Genomic DNA, 17,705 nt, shown 5'->3' with positions numbered 1-17,705 from the left:
GCTTGGTGCGGGCTCTATTTATAGGAGGGCATTGCGAATACGTTTGCCTGGCCTGGCCTATATTTCGCAGTCCAGCCGCATGGTGCTTTCAGATGACAAAAGAAATGCAGTCTGTCAGGTATACACAATATAAATTCACATGTTTTTCACATTTCACGGGGCAATAAACAAAAATGTTGAATGTTTGAATTATATATGCATAAGAATGCTGAATATTACCATATGAATGAAGGCCGTATAGTACTTATTACTCAACTACGATATCCAACTGCAGGTAATTTCGTGTAATACTCCTGCATAAGGAACTGACAATGTCTGTCTCAGACATGCAAGGGGCTGGAAAAGTTGTAGACACAATTGTGAAGAATGCCCGTCTGTCCCTGTGCAACCAAGCACCACCAGATAGGTAATCTCAATGCCCATCTAAGTAAAACTCTTTATCTTTTAGTTTTGTGCGGTAACTTGCACGGCACAACTTTCTGCACCCATTACCCGTGGAGTAAGAGGGAATATTGTGTTCGAGCAGATACGAGTACGCACGGATATAAATAACAGGAAAAAGGAAGTAAAGTGTGCATTCACATGTGTACATATGTACATATGTACATATGTATGTACAAATGTGCATACAAACATATATTCTTGATCAACAGCAGTCGAACATAAGTGCAGTCGAACGCGTCTTTATGAACTGAAGACAATTACAGAAATCGTTATTCCCCATCTTTTTCCACCCTTCTACTTATACTTATGTATATATTGCAAGTTACGGACACCCTTGAGTTATATTATATTATAAAGGGGGCAATGAAAGTAACTTCTTCCTCGAACTTTCCAATCACGTCCTGTAAATGTCCTCATCCTAGGGTGATATCTGTCAAAATTTCGCTTCTTTTTCTCGTAAATATATACATTTAAGGGTTTTCGAAATGGTTAACGTATAAATATCATGTTGTCTAAACATTGTTTCTGGTTGGCTGCAGTTTTCTACGATTTTACAAGATTCTGTTACAATAAGTTACAATAGTTTTCGAAAAGCCTGAAAATGTACTATATACGAAAAGTGCCGTTATCCTTTTTTCTATGCTCTAATGATATGTTTTCATCTTAAAATCTCCTCGGCTATTAAAATTGAGTCCAAAATACTAGTCTGCCAATTCTAAGCAAGTGACTGTACTATTTGTGGAGACTGGTATGTCCATGGAGTCTATGCCTAGACCCTTCCATTTGCTGGCGTAGTATATAAGCTTAGACTTTATAGCATATCTATTAAAGACTTATTAAGAAAAAACATTTGTTTTTTCTACATACATATTAATTAAACAAAACGAATTAACGAATTAAACAAACCTCTAGCAAGGTTTGCTAATGATACTCGTATATGTTGTACTTATGCATACTCGTAGGCGCTGTTCTTGATCAGTCGAATTCAGATGGACTGTTTCGTACAGCTCGTCACATAGCTGACAGATCGATCTGAGCGATCGATCTGTTAGGGTATCAATAGCTTCGGCTTCGCAAGCCGCAAGCCGAGACTAGTCCCGCTTTCTTTTGAACTTGGCTGCAGCATAAAAAAAGCCTTGTCGAAAGCAATTTCGATTCAATGCAAATTTGCGGAATGCTGACTTTCCCACAGACCCGCTATCTAACAGTATGGAATGCTTGAAAGTGTTTTTTGGTGTAACTAGTGATGCGTCGACAAGCTGGGTAACATGGAAAGTTTTTGCTCAGCAGGCCAAACTTTTATTTTATTTTCTATAAATCTCATTAGTACATCAGGCAATACTAGAAAGGTGACGAGGTTGCAGGTTGTACATACATAGGTAGATACATACATTGATTGGCAGAAGACTTAATTTTCCACTGAAATAAGATTCAAACTGCGTATTAACGATTGTACTATCTGCATATATTTCTAAAATCTTATACGGACAACGCCAACTATCCACTAAGTTTTCAGATAACATTTATACTTAGATATATGTACCTATGTATGTGCATATATTGTACGCTGAAGTACATACACATGCACATGTACATACATACATATGTATGTAGTACGAGCAATAATGGTGCCTGCTTGGTTCCAAATGATACATTTTGTGCGCTGGTGCGTTATGTGTTTCATTCTTCCATCAGAATTAATTCGCCAATACAAAGAGATATAGTGTGGCGTCTGCATTTTACTGCCACACAACTGCAATCAAAGAATTTGACTACTGTTCAACTCAACTGGGTGCAGACTGCAGACTGCTGACTGCAACGGATGTGATTGTTTAAAATGTTCAAATATCGTTAAATTTCCCAGAAATAAAGCCCATACATTTGTACATAAGTACGATAAGTATATATATATAACATATACATATATAGTATGTGAATATGTACTCGCAGTTGCTTAAAGGATTTACTCCATACTTGTAACGTACATAGTATATATGGGCATATGTGCATGTATGTATGTAAATTCTACGATATTTAGACATTATGCAAGTGAATCAACAGAACAGAATGGTTGGTAAGCCCACAAGGACATACAGCTAACCGCTGGTTGATACGCATGTGGAATTTCGAAATCGCTCGCCGTCGAAATTCGTTCACCACAATTTTTAATCAGAAGTAACTGGTGTAGTACAGCATATCCGACAACCTAAAATAAAATTCAAATAAAAAGATTTCAGTCCGAAATCTCATTAAAAACAATTTCGTTTGTAAAAACAAACAAACAAACGAGCGACCAAGTAAAGGCACTGGAACATGAACATACACACGCATGGGCCGTGAGCACAATTGTTTGCTTCTGCTTGTGTTGAAGCGTAATCCCTATAGTAGCTGCGCCGACACCAGGGCCAGTTCTGCCAGTTCTGCCACATCGAACGCCCCGACCAGCACCAGCACCAGCACCAGCACCATCTATCCCATCCACCCAGCCCCGCATGCACCACTGCCTTGAACTTGTCAGTTCGTTCGTCCGACTGAAGCCCTGGCGGCAGCCAGCCGGCCTGTTTGTCCTCCTCCTCCTGCTCCTCCCCCCCTCCTCATGTGCGCCTGCTTGTCCATTTGATGGCGAAGAGCTACCATCAATTTGCAACACTGCCTCCACTACCGACTCTCACACCAGTCGTGGGGTTCTTTATCCAGGCCTTTTGGCCCCACCCATTTTGAGTGTAAACACATAATCCATTTAAATTGTTTGTGGTTTTTCTTATTGTTTGTTTCTCGTCTTATTTTCATTGTTCTTGGTATTTTTGCTTTTTCCGCTGTCATTTCTGTAGAATCGATGTAAAAAGCTAAAGGCAATTGGGTTCATTTCGGAAAGCTCGAATACTCGACTGCTCGACTGCTCGACGTGCAATATACATATCTTCAAAAGATATTTCTTTGGAAAATGGCATGTATTCTTAGAATTGGTAATGTTCACTAATCTGGCTATCTTCACCCAGATGAATATTAATGAGTGAATATTAATTACTCTACTCAATAGTTAAGTAATTTTTGAAAGAAAGTAGCTACCAATAAAATGAGTTCATTCGATAGTTCAGTTCAATTGCAATAATATACATATCAACGTGTGTACATACATATGTACATATGTATGTACATACATATATACCAAGAATTATTAAACCTGAACGACAACAATTAGTTCAAAGCACTCGATGAAATGGGAGACCATTTGCTGCATGCCTATATACATACATACGATAAATGTTATGTTAATGTGTTAATAGTATGGGTCCCGAAACAATGTTTTTTCGAAAATATTTCATGAATTTCTGAATTTTATTTTCACTGTTTTATTTTGTCCAGCTACTAACCTTTTGATATACGAGCATGTACACATTGAAATGTAAAGAACATTTTAACAGAAAGAACATTCCGCGAAGCATACCACAGAAGGTATTTTGGGCTTTTGTATGCTTGCTTTTGCTTTAAATTTGTAAAAATATTCCGTTTTTGTTGCTCTGACTTCTTCAGCGTGAACGTTGACCCTTCTAAAAGAATCTTATCGCAGTGCATCGGAGAAGGTCAGGTCCAATTGAATTTCACGAAAATTCGACTTTTTCATAAAAAAATAGCAATGTTATATATAAATAGTTGTAAAATATGTATGTAAGGTTTTACCTATTTGAATGTTGAAAATTAATATGAAATTTCCCAAGCTTCCCAGATGTCAAGTTTATGTTAATGCATCAATAAGTCATCTATATTTTTCCTTTTGCAATTAAGGCTTGTTTTGTTGTATAAAAAGCCGTTTACTTTTCATTTCCCCAATGAAAATGTTTTCGTTTTGAAAACGAAGAAATCTTGCGGAATGTGAAAACGTGAGCCCCAATTTATGTGATTTCAAAAGTAAATCAGAAAACTTTTGTGATAGTGAAAAACGGAGACTAGCCGAATGTTGGTTATTTTCGATGATTTTTTTATTTATAAATAATTGTCGTTTGTTTCTTAATTGGTACCCTTAACGGACTCCAACGAATTCTTGGTATTTGACTTCATTATGTTATAAATGATGGTAGACATTTTCATATATATAATTATTTAATGATATTATTATATAAATTTGCATACATAACAAAAATGGCAAAGTTTAAGAAGCATTAAAAATATCTTCAGGTGTAGGCATTGTATCGACACGAATAAGTAAATACCATGATTAAATGTTTTGGATATCGGCGACTCCATAAAGCATATATTCTTGATCATCATCAATAGCTGAGCCATATCTAAATTTTGTATCCAGACCCCTGTGATAGCCCCGTCCCCAAAAACGACGAAAATCTGTGGCATCCACAAATTTGAAGAAAAACTAAAAACGCAGAATCCGTCGGTACCCAGTTGCGTATGCGTAATCTTAAAATTTTTGTAGCCTATAAAACTTTATTCGTAAATCTTTTGCTCACCTGCTTCAGAGGGCGCACACTGAATATACATATATCTAGATACATATGCATATATTTGTATACATATACCAGAAGGCAAGCCCCCCCGCACACCTGCTTCGCTCGTGCAACGAAAAAATACACTCGTGGGACCGCAATCTATCGAGAATTTGCGTTCAGAAAGTATTTGGCGGCCGGACTGATCAGACATTTCATCTTTGCCCACATTTGTTTGAATAAATGAAATGCTTTGTTTTATTCCTCATTTCTCATCCATTCCATCACAATGAATGCTGAACGTGGCAGGGTTCAGCCATGTTTATTTTTATGTATTATACCATTTATCATTACAGAAAATATTTTTAGATCAATATTATCGAAAAATTATACAAGGAATGCAAGCGCACGACAATAAACGTGGATGGCGATGCCGTATGAAGATATAGAGAGCAAGGGATCAACTCGAGTAGCGAGTATTTTATACATACTGCATTGAAAAGTATATACTGTACCTGAAGATCCATCGAACATCAAACGTTCAAATATTAAGACTGTTGCAATGATTCAATTAAAGTTGAGCACAAAAGCCATAGCTTTTGGCATAGTTTTGTTACTTATCAAAGGGCAAGGCGAAATCGGAGGTCATTCGTTGCCACACACACAAGGTAAATATGCATATACATACATACATACATATATTCGTATTAAATATTCATTTAAGCCGTACAATATTTGCATAACATAGTATTATTCTAGTATTATTACCAGCGACCCTAAATATTGATTATTAATTTTTCTTAATAATAAAATCACCGACTTATAATGGACCTAGTAATATGGTTTTCAGTAAAATATTCTGTAACCCACTGAAAGATGCATATGCGAGCCAATAAATTATACACTGCATCCGGATTTGTATGCATTTCACGTCACTCGAATCAGTCGAAGAGTTTAGGGATATATGTCTTCGTTTTTTGTATACCCGATACTCAAAGAGGATAGGGGTATATAATATTTGTGGTGAAAATGGATGTGTGTAAGCGTTTCTCATAATATAATATATATTCTTGATTTGCATCAATGGACGAGTCGATATAGCAATAGCCATAGTGTGTCTGTCCGGCTGTTCGTCCGTCCTGCTCGAGGCCTAGTTCTCAGAGACTATACAAGCTAGAGCACACAATTTTTGTGTGTGACTCCTGTGATATTACACTGAATCACATTTATTTTATTTTTTATTTAATTAACAATTATCTGCTAATAATGGGCTTAGATACTAAAAGAACTAATGATAAATAAAGAAGAGGACGAAAGAAAAGAATTTACAAGTTTTCTAAGTTCAGATGATTAAAAATATTAAGTCGTAAAATGTAAAGAGGTAGTCCCAGCGATAAAAGGCCTGCGGCCCCGCAAAGTGCGAAAATCCACTATTTCAAGACACTAGAAACCCGAAAACCCAAGTCGTGTAAAATGACCTGGTTGGAAATGGATCATTATCATAGCCAGAAGACGCTAATTAAATTGCTTGGCTACACAACCCATCCACGCGCTTACTCATTCCGTCTCTCCCGGCTCTTCCTCGAGCAGTGTGTGCCCTCTGGCGAAGGCGAGCGTTCCCGCTCTTTTTGCCTTCAATCCGCTGTGGTATATAACGTACATTACTGATTTTACGATACCAAATTGCAGGATAATATAGGTTGAAAAATATACCCCTTTCCTTAAAGTTAGAATATATATGATATTCGGACAAATGTACAAACATACATAATCTGTTATTATCGACATATAAATCTTTGGCATGGTGGATATTCTATCCGATATGCCCATATTTAGATAGATGTATTTAATATGCATATACATACATATGTGTGCATATGTGCTTATACCTTAAAGTTACCGTGAATAAATCGACTCGCCTATTGCCGCTGATCAAGATAGAAATAATTTGAGAGGTCGAAGACGGCTCCTGTGGATTCAACTTCTACTTACCCACTTAAGCCCTTTTAAAGTATAATTGATATGGAAGGGTAAAAATTATATTTAAAAAACTTAACATTTATTTCCGCACAATTTCCCAGAGTAGAGAAATTAATATCTAAAAAAACCTGCCCTTAACATTTATTTCTGTTCTAAAATTAAAGGACATAGCGAACCAGATGAAATCGTCCCTGAGTTTTTGGCGCAATTGACAAATATTACGGTACCCCAAGGACGAGACATTTCCTTCACATGTGTTGTTGACAATTTGGGCCAATATCGGGTATGTATAATGTTTTTCATTAAGTCGATAAGTATATGTATGTATACATACATATATCCATTAATAAATAGCTGAAAGATTCGTCAATTCAAATAAATATATCAATTATTGTAAAATAATATTAAGAGGAGCATTAAAGATATCATATTTTATGGCGTCAGATGGCGTGAAGACTAGAAAAGAAGTGGTAGTACTAATAGTGAATTAAGCTGAGGGGGCGGTGATCGAGAGGCATGTCAAAGGATTCTTCATACAGAAACAAGGGGCTTTAGCATTTTTCTGTTCAATGCTACATGAGCATGGGTCATAGTAGAAGTGTTACCCTAAAGCGAATTATGATCATTTTTATGTTTGGATCGAAATTCGAATAGAACTGCTAATGGACGCAGAAAATGCAAAACCTGTTTTTTAATTGAGGTTTAAATATTTGAATACATGTTTTTGCTTTGTTTTTGCAACAATCTAAACTAAATTTGAGAGCTTACAAAGAAGTTCGTATTGACGAAAAAAACCTTATGCATTCCCGTACGTACAATAAAGTACAATGTACAGACTCATCGATTGCTTAGAGTTGTGAGCTAGTAAATACCTGTTGTATGTTTGCCTGCTTATTTGGTGTGTGACCTTTGCTAATGCAATAATAACACGAAAATCGCCTCGCCATACACATGCATTTAAGCCTTATGTACTCTGGTTATATTATATTCAGATCCACAGGCTCTGCGCTCAGCTTAAGACTGTTTGAGCAAGGGGGTGCTGTGCTGGAAATATGCTGCCCCATATCGAAAACGACGTCGTGGCAGTGGCCGTGTGTGTATCTGTCTATGTTCTTACAATTTCAGGTGGCATGGATTAAATCTGATTCAAAAGCAATACTTGGTATACACACACACATGGTCTCACTAAATCCCAGATTATCTGTGACACACAACGGCCACAACACCTGGAAACTTCACATATCTCGCGTACAGATAAATGACTCCGGCAGCTACATGTGCCAAGTGAATACGGATCCCATGAAGAGCCTTGTAAGTGCATGTCTGTCCCACTATGTTCCCATAGGGCTTATCCTTAGTCCTTAGTCCAAAGGTGTCCTTACCCTCAGTGCCTGTGTGCTATGTGCCAGGGAGAGAGTCCACCTGGGCAGTCATACTCTGCAGCATTAAACAGCTCAGACGGTGTACAGCTTTTCCATTCGCTTATTACGAATCATACTTTGTTTTTTCGCAGTCAGGCTATTTAGATGTTGTTGTGCCACCGGATATTCTAAATCACCCAGACCATAATCTCGAGGAAGGCGTCAGCACTGAGGGTGGCAGTATTGTACTCGTGTGTAGTGCGACTGGCGTACCCGAGCCGAAGGTGCAGTGGCGGCGTGAAACAGGAAAGGATATTATACTTCGAGCGGAGAGCAGAGATAAACAAGGTGTGTACACATGCATACGTATCTCAGGGATATTTAGCTTCTTGGCTTCACTATTTCTTAACTTCACAGAGCAGTAGTATAGAAAACTATTTGAATACCCGTTAGTTCGATTAGACAATTACTTGTGACTAAGTAAGTATGACTCATATAATTTGGTTGAGGTCACCCTTTTGAGTTTGGGAGTGGTCCAACAATAACAAAATCAGCGCGTCGAGTGGTCTAGTCGAGCAGTGATCATACATGAATGTGATCAGTGAACATGAATGAAACTTCGTAAAGAGAAATTAAAGTGGGCGGGACGGTAAAATGGACGTAATAAGCGGGAAATCTTAAATGTTCGAAAATTTCACCCCGTTGTAAGCTGCGGCAAAAGCCGCGACTCTACTTGTATGCCCGCTACTCAGCCAGTATATATTTGAGCTTATGATTTGTGTAATTTATACAATATATTTTATGTATCGTTTGGTATCGCTGTACGCAAACACACAAATTCATTTTTTGCAAAAATGTAATTTTTTAGAAATAGCTCTATTTTGTTTGTTTTTATTTTTTTTTTTTTTTTGCATTTTGCATTTTGCCTTTGTTGGTGCCTTAGAAAATAAAACATAATTCATTAAAAAATGGTCAAGCCGCAAATCTATCAGAAAACATCGGTCCGGTTCGAGGCGTAAAAATTGGTTGTCATAAAGTTTGGAGGTTTTACAACAATCAATTGTATCGAACCATGTAAAAGAGCCAAGCGGTGCTAGTCTCGTAAAGCAGGATACTGTAGCGGAATATACATCCATATGTAGAAGAAAACTCCACACAAATAAGAGCATATTTCAAATGTATCACGCATGCGGGTTTCACTGGCACAAAAATTGTTGCTCCCGTTTTCAAATAACGCCGCTATATCGCCAGAAAGGGGAATCGAAAAGAAAGGGGAAAAAAATAGATGACTAATTTATGCTTTAACAAAGATTTGACACCTTCACAAGGCAATTCAGCTTATTCAACCTGAAATTTGCGTTTGAATAATTGGTCAGGGAAACGAGACTTTCCGTTTCCGTTCTTTCCATTGTATACAGCAACCCATTAGATCGAGTCCCTCTGCCGATCGCATAAACTTCTCAATCTAATCACCCATGTCTTAGCCTAAGCGACAATTACAATTCTGATAAAATTCGGGTCTAAGAAAGCAACGAAACTTCGCGGTCTTTCTTATTGTGATCCGTTATATATATATGAAACAAGTTATTTTCGTTGGCTAAAATCGCAGCAAGGTATTTTTGAAGAAGTAGATTTGTGCAAGCCCAGAAATGCCATACTGAGAGGCAGAGACAGGCCTGAAGTGCCAATTTATAAGTCCTCGCAATATTCATAATAGAGAATGCTTTCAGAGCGGAAGGACAAAAAGTGCTATTGTATTGACGCCGATCAGTGTTAAATTTAAGGACTCACAATGTATGCAGTTTTAAAGAGGATCTGGAACTTTTGTAGACTTTTGGTTAAAGGGAAGAGTATTCAAGCAACGGTACAGCAATTCGTTGATCAGAAGAGGCGCAAGAGTAGCAAAATTAAAAATATACAAATTATAGATATACCTGTAAATACCGAAAATTACTGAGCAATATTACTTAAAAATTGTTTTCGGGGAAAATAATTACTTTTTTTGAGCAACTCGAATTTTAAATTTGTCCATTAAACCAAGGAAAACATGAAGACCTAACTTATTCATACTCTCACGACGACCCAAAACTATTTTATATCACAGAGAGATATTTGTATCAAACTGTCTCAGACAGATGCCCACCCTAGTTATAAGTTATGATTTTGCAACGTGGATTGAGAAAACGCGCCACTGTGTCAAATGGCACACATCCATGACATCCAACATTTTCGAAGATACGAAGATACAAGATTGGAGAATTTGAATCAGATCGAATCAGTTTTATAGCAAGAATAAAACGACGCATACATACACTCTTTGAAGTTTTCTGATTACTAAAGCCTATTCTATACTACTATACTAAAGATATTTGTATCAAACTGTCTTAGACAGATGCTCACCCTAGTTAGAAGTTATGATTTTGCAACGTGGATTGGGAAAACGCGCCACTGTGTCAAATGGCACACATCCATGACATCCAACATTTTCGAAGATACGAAGAGACAAGATTGGAGAATTTGAATCAGATCGAATCAGTTTTATAGCAAGAATAAAACGACGCATACATACACTCTTTGAAGTTGTTGGATTACTAAAGCCTATTCGAATACATTTTTATCTTTTATTGTAACAGCACTGAAATCCGTGGACGGAGAAAGACTCACTTTGACAAATGTCCAACGTACAGATATGGGTGGCTACAATTGCATTGCTTCCAACGGTGTGCCGCCTTCAGTGAGCAAGAGATTTGACGTACACGTAAACTGTAAGTTGATATTAAAAATAATTATAGGTAATCTAATATAAAAAGATCTCATGTCCCTGTGTGTCGTTATACACGGATTTTGAAACAGACCTACGAAAAATACTATGTTACAGACCTATTGTTGACCTAGTGTTGTCTAGGACATGGGCATTTCCATCGGAGGGTCCACCGGAACAAGAACATTAAAAGTCAATAAAACCCGATTAAAATATCATTTCATTGACTCTCATGTGAAAAGAAAATACAATCCGAGCATTCATTTTGAGGTGTTTGTTAGTCACGTTTTTGTGCAATGTTATCTCATCGTTTTTGGAAATAATCAAAAGCATTTTAAAGAGACTTTGATGCACAATATTCCAAAAAAGAACCGCGCCACGAATTATAGGGACGGCAAGAGGTGGAATAGTCCAATGAGAGATCCATTTTATTTTGATTTTTTGTACTTTAAAGCCCCAGTGTAAGAGCGTACATATTTATGCATGTGTGTATGGTTTTTGCATTAAAACATTTGCATAAATTATTACAGACTCTAACTATAGAATATGATACAAATTAAGTACTTTACATTATCATAGATTATTAAATATTTTTTAATTGTTGCACTACGTGTTTTAAAGTCTGCTCCATAAACTCTAATATTCGTGCAAGTGTAAAAGACATGCGTTTGTGTTGCACCCACTTGATTCTGCTCCACAAAAATAGATATAGAGGGCCAACTTCAAATGAAACTGCTGCAATAGCATCCCTGGGGGTGATGACTGAACATGGCGATGGTGTGCCACAAGAACACAAATCAACACAATGACATCGTAAAGTCAAATTCAGAATTCCAATGGTGAAAACTTTTGATAGTTGGATTTCAGCCGAGAGCTGGGTCCAATTCCATCGAAACGAATGATTCAATCATACGATTTATGTACTTACCGCAATATATGTACATACCATACCCCTCATAGTACATAATCGTATCCAACTAAAACGCAAAGATAGTTTTAAAAAAACGTAACTTTATATTTCCAAGAGCTGTTGATTCCGCATGATATTTGGAATAGTTGGTACATAGTAATCGTACATGCATACAGTCGTGCATTTAATGCGTGCCTATATACTCGTATTAACACTAGTGCAACTGTTGGTGTACTATGACTGGCGTGCATACATACTTACATACACACACACACACACACACACAAATGCATGCTTACTAAACTTTGCCTATGTGTGGGTGTGTCAGTGCCTAGTGGCATATGCAATCTGAAGGACCGTGATTGTGCGAAACTAAGCCGAACAGAACAGGCAGAGAGGGTTTGAATAGTTTGTGTGCTGTAAGGCATACAAGGCAAACATAACAACTACGACTACAGATACAACTACAGCTACAACTACAAATACAACTACAACTACAACTACAACAGCACAATTTTTTGGCCATGTGTCTACGTCAAAATCAGTAAAATGCAAATTCAATGTTAACAATTGTAGAAATGTCCAAGCCATCCGCCGTCCGAAATAACCAATCTGCTGTCTCCGAACTGTCGTGTCATTTCTAGATCTTAAAAGCTGGCATTCACCACTGCAATTTGCAAACAATGCAGGCAACGCCGGTTTGTGTGTTGGTGGCGAAATTTTCTGGGAACTGTGTACTCGGTGTACTCCGTGTACCCGGTATACCCGGTATACCCGGTACCAGCAGAATAGAGTACAGTACAAAAAATTGAAAAATCTCCAGCTAATATTTATTAACTAATAGCGGAGAAGCGGCTGGATATTCATTTATATTATTACGTTTTATTGTTGATACAAGAAGACAGTATAAATTCTTAATGTTGATAACTTGGAAAATTGTCACTCGATATTCAAGTTGACGTAATGACAGAATATAAGATGGTAAGAAACCCCGCTGCGTTCAATATTACAGGCGTATTTCCTTACGAGCAAACATAAGCCATTGCTTCAATAGAGAGGCTTTAAAAATCGTTCATTGCCAAGTTCCAAGAGGACCACATTTATTTTGATGTACGGATCATTGAGCTTTAATCCATTTTATTTATGACTTTAAATTATTCTTTGGTAAGGCACACACCACTGTAGCGCAACGGCGACCAACAGCAGAAAAAAGCACACTCGTAATCCTTTGTCCGCATCGGAGCAGATTTAACAATCGTCACAGTCATACACGATACACACAGACACTAGCGCAGTACGAAGTTGCGAAAACAGCAGCCCGCCCCAGCAAGCTTTGACTGCGACCACGCCGCCGATGCTCTCGGTCCCGCGCGTCCTTAGCCTGTCGGTGTAATCTGCCGGGAAAATTACATAAAACTCATCAAACGCCTTACCAAACCCACTGATTACCGCCAAGCGGAGCACCACCGCACTACCAATAATATTTTGGAAGGCAAGCTTATCAGGCGCTGTAAAGCAAGTGCCACCATCGCTGAACGCGACATTGTTACAGATCTGAAGCATCGAAGGGTGGGGTGAAGTACATACATACATACATATGTATACATACATACGTGTGTATGTATTATTAGGGGCATGTCGCATCGTATTCAAATTCATTATTTTTGAAAAGTTTTTTATTGAAATTAATGGAACAGAATAATTTGTTTTCCCGCGTGTTATCAATTTCGTATTATTTTCGGGCTTAATACAAAATTAAGAACAAATTAGAATTATTGAATTGAAATCTGAATGCATTGGAAAATCACGCTGCCATAATTATTGAGTTTTCCACGATTATAATATAAATTTGATATACATGATACACATTTATAAATGTAATAAATAATCAGTCAAGACTAGGATAATTCTGCATGATTCTGCATTTGCGGTTTTCACGTGTCTTCCTTATTTTGGATATCCGGATCCGGATATCATTCTGCGAGGGGGACAAGTGGGAAGTGGACAATTTTCAGGACACACTTACATACATAAGTACATAAGTACACAGATCCGACCACGGGCGGACGGACAGACATGGCTATCTCGACTCGGCTCCTGATGATGATCAAGATTATATGCATGTACATAGATATGTATTTTTATTGCTTTTCTGCCATAGCCTAGTCGGTCAGTCGCGTCCCCTAATTAAAGGAACTACTTCTCATAGTACACATATACTTATTTCACAAAGAATAATTGATTTTTGGATTAATGATAATGTTATACATAACGTACATGAATAAGAATATACTGGTTATTAACAAAAACAACATACGTTTAGTTCCACCTACAATCAAAGCCGTCAACCAGCTGGTCGGCGCACCTGTCGAAAGGGAGGTAACATTGGAGTGCATTGTAGAAGTATATCCCAAGCCCCTGAATGGATGGTACCGCAATGAAGGTAACTATAGAATTGTCGGGCTCATGTTCTGGTACCCATTAAAATCGAAACACATTTTAGGTAATGTCAAACTGCATAACGGGAACAAGTACAACATATCTGAAGAAATGATTAACCTATACACATGGCATCTTAACCTAACCATCCGGCACCTGACTAAATCCGATTTCGGCGCCTACAGTTGCTCCAGTGTTAATGCCCTTGGAAAGAGTGAAACTCGCATTAGACTGCAAGGTAATAAGGGAAAGACCTTTAACTTTTCAACAGCATCGAATGCTGAAGCATCATATCATAGCACAAAAGCTTGCAGGGGAATGTATTACATGCTTTCTTATATGCTAGTCTGGACGCGGGCAGGGGTAAGCCCAATAGTTCTTAAAATTCGAAGCTATCAATTCATTTGAGAACTAAATAAGTGGGAGAATACATACGTACGTATAGAGAGCAACGCACATATGTGTCTGCGTCGTGTGTATAATTCGTTCGGTTTCCGTGCAATAAATCAACTAGGATTTCCGTCGCTCCATTATTTTTATCGAACTCATTTAAAGACGACTGTAGCCTTTTCTTTATCTTCCATCTACGTAGTTCGTCCTCGTCTTCCATTCCAACGTCAGCCAGCAAGAGATGGAGAAGAGAATATAAGCATGAATTATAGCACAATCAGCGCACCCTATCTCCCTCACACCAGAGCTGCATCAGCATTGCCGGCGCAATTTCAATTTCCAGTTTTAGTTTAAGATAGACGATAGACAGCAGCCAAGGATAAGCTTAAAGGTTTTCAGTTAGATCTTTCTAAGAATATTTCACTTTTGCAGCGGAAACGCAGACACTCAATGATAGCCACCCCCCAGAATTCTTATTCGCCTCACTAAATCACTCATGAATTTAAAACAAGGATAATTGTCATTGACAGTAACCAAGCATCCAATCTTGTTCATTACCATTCACGTTTGAACTGACTAGAACAAAAAAGCTTCATATAGTAAGTAGACTTTTTAGATAACATCAAATTGTTATGGTACCTAAATTATGGATATTAGCCTGATCTGGCACATTTCGGTGAATGATCTGGCCCATTTGATGAATTATTATTATGCTATGTGCAAAATGTCGCCCTAAAATGGGTAGGATGGCTTGTTCTTCTAGTAAATGAAACTTTCGCAAAGATTCAACGCATACATTTGTAAGAAGCAGTTCTTAGCCTCCAGCGAAATTTAAATTTCTGGTCTGCTTTAAACAATGATATAGAAAACTACCAACCCCGTGCGCCTTGGCATGGCCCTCTGATACTCCGCGGGCTTATTTTTCCCTTTAGTTCCATGAAGAAGAAGAAGCAGTCGGTATTTCATAATTGGTGCAATTTCTTCCAGAATTACGATTACCGCCCAAGTCGACAACGACGCCAACACCTCACGTGCACACAACGGCTAAACCGCGTCGGAAGCAGCAACCCGGCCACAACAAGGGACTGAACGAAGTGGTGCGTGCCAAGGAAACCCATTTCTCAAATCAAATGCAGCAGGAGAACGACGTATTCGGCGGTGGGATTGGTGTGCCCCAGAGCGCCAACAGTGGTAATGCTGGTAGCGTAGTTGAGAGTGGAAACGTCAACGGCATGATAAACGGAGCGGAAGGTAAGTTACGATTTAGAAAATTCCACAAGTACATACTGCAGCAGCAGGACCAGAAGCAGTCGAGAATGTAGTCAGGCATAATCGGCAGTTACAAACACACACATTCAATCCCCCCCACCGGACCAGCCGACAGAAGTCTTCATACATGCATACATACATATATACATACATACATACATCGTACTTACGTACATACTTACATATACTCGTACTATCCCAGCAGCGCCCACATGTCTTTGCTCAGCTGTGGGACTATGACTTGGGGCAAATATACGAGTAATGTGGCTACGCTCCTGTTACCGATTTCTTCGTAAGGAGCTCTTGGTGGTTTTCACTAACTTTTCGATCTTCTCTTGCGTCAGGAGCAAGTGCAACGAACAGGAAACCACAACATGCCCAATCTTATAAGAAACTGAGTATGGGAAGTGAACGAAAGGGGCTTTCTAAATCTCTTTCTATGTAGTAGCTCCCTTTCAATACTACGAATACTACTCGGGGTTTCATACATTTGTACAGAATACCTTAAGATCAACTGTTAAAGTTTCAGTTTCAGAGCAATAACCATTAAAACTAGACCACTTAATGCTTCTGTGTTACTTGATTAAATACAACACTTTCAGAGCTGCACTATTAGTCAACTCGCTCATTTAAAATTTAGTCGTCTGAGTGTGTTTTATATATTCATTTTCAGTACACACACAACTACCTGCACGTAACGGATATGAAAAGACGCATAAGTCGCCTGGCGTTGTACCATCACCCCGTTCACCCTGGAACTTTGCGAGTGCGGGGTCGCAGCTGCTTGCCAGCACTACGATAGCGACAAACTCTCTGGTGTTTTTTCTTCCCTGCGTGTTGTCTGTGTGTACGAGTATGTACTATATAGTAATTTAAAAGCACGCTACCCAAGAAATCTCCGATACGATGCTACAAATGGAAGGGGACAGGACAGCTCTGCAGCTCTGCAGCTATGCAGCTGCTCAAAAACCGCCGATGCAACTTCTGCTTTTAAGTTACGAATAGTTCTGGGTCTGTCGTTGTTGGTCAGTGTAGATCCGGTGGTTGTGCAGTACGTAGTTATCAATTGACTCGTCTGCCACAAACTTAGTTTGTCTTATTAGCTAGACAAAGAAAATCGAATATACATACCTACATACATACAATATATTGTACGTAATGTAAGTTGGAAGCATTGCTACAGGTTTTCTAACATTAACGTAGTACACGCACACTAAGAGAATCTACTAAAGAATCCACATACTACATACATATTTACATTTTATTTCGTGTTTACCAAACTTATAGTAATGTGTACTGAGGTACTTCCACGCAGCAATTCCAACTTTTCCATTTCAAAATAGTACAACAAATTTGAAAAATTTTAAGAATTGGGTGAGCTTTGTTTGAGTTTTCTTATCAAGTACAAGAAAATTTCCAAATAGATGCAAACATATTTCTGGTAAGCCAGTATCCATTTTACTGCATTTCCGTTTGGCTTAAATGTAATAAATACGGGTCTAAAGACCACAAAGCGTGGAAAAATCCTTTAATGGACCGCGGTTTATCAAGAATTTATGTGCAGAAATTATTTGTCGGTCAGACCTTTTTCGACTTACCCACTGGAATGTTATTAATAGGCGCGATCACCAGCACAATGTATTATGCATCATGTCTAAGGTGTCATCTATCATGTTTTGGGTGCTGGTGAACGCCTATTATTCATTCCTTAC

The 17,705-nt window shown here is 38.2% G+C and overlaps 1 protein-coding gene across 1 annotated transcript; it reads left to right on the top strand.

Annotated features, from left to right (window-relative positions):
- Nucleotides 1–5,283: 5,283 nt before the first annotated feature.
- Nucleotides 5,284–17,038, top strand: LOC6598133 (lachesin). Its single transcript, XM_026987547.1, has 9 exons — nt 5,284–5,551; nt 7,028–7,146; nt 7,989–8,174; nt 8,377–8,572; nt 10,858–10,989; nt 14,219–14,338; nt 14,399–14,572; nt 15,712–15,975; nt 16,667–17,038. The coding sequence occupies exons 1-9, from the start codon at nt 5,446–5,448 to the stop codon at nt 16,867–16,869; spliced, it is 1,500 nt and encodes a 499-aa protein (XP_026843348.1). The 5' UTR covers nt 5,284–5,445; the 3' UTR covers nt 16,870–17,038.
- The last annotated feature ends 667 nt before the right edge of the window (nt 17,039–17,705 follow it).

Source organism: Drosophila persimilis, unplaced genomic scaffold (assembly GCF_003286085.1).
Source record: "Drosophila persimilis strain 14011-0111.01,24,50 unplaced genomic scaffold, DperRS2 tig00000124-arrow-pilon, whole genome shotgun sequence".
NCBI lineage: Eukaryota > Metazoa > Arthropoda > Insecta > Diptera > Drosophilidae > Drosophila > Drosophila persimilis.
Note: the sequence above shows the minus strand (reverse complement) of the source record. Positions and strands in the feature narration are given on the sequence as shown.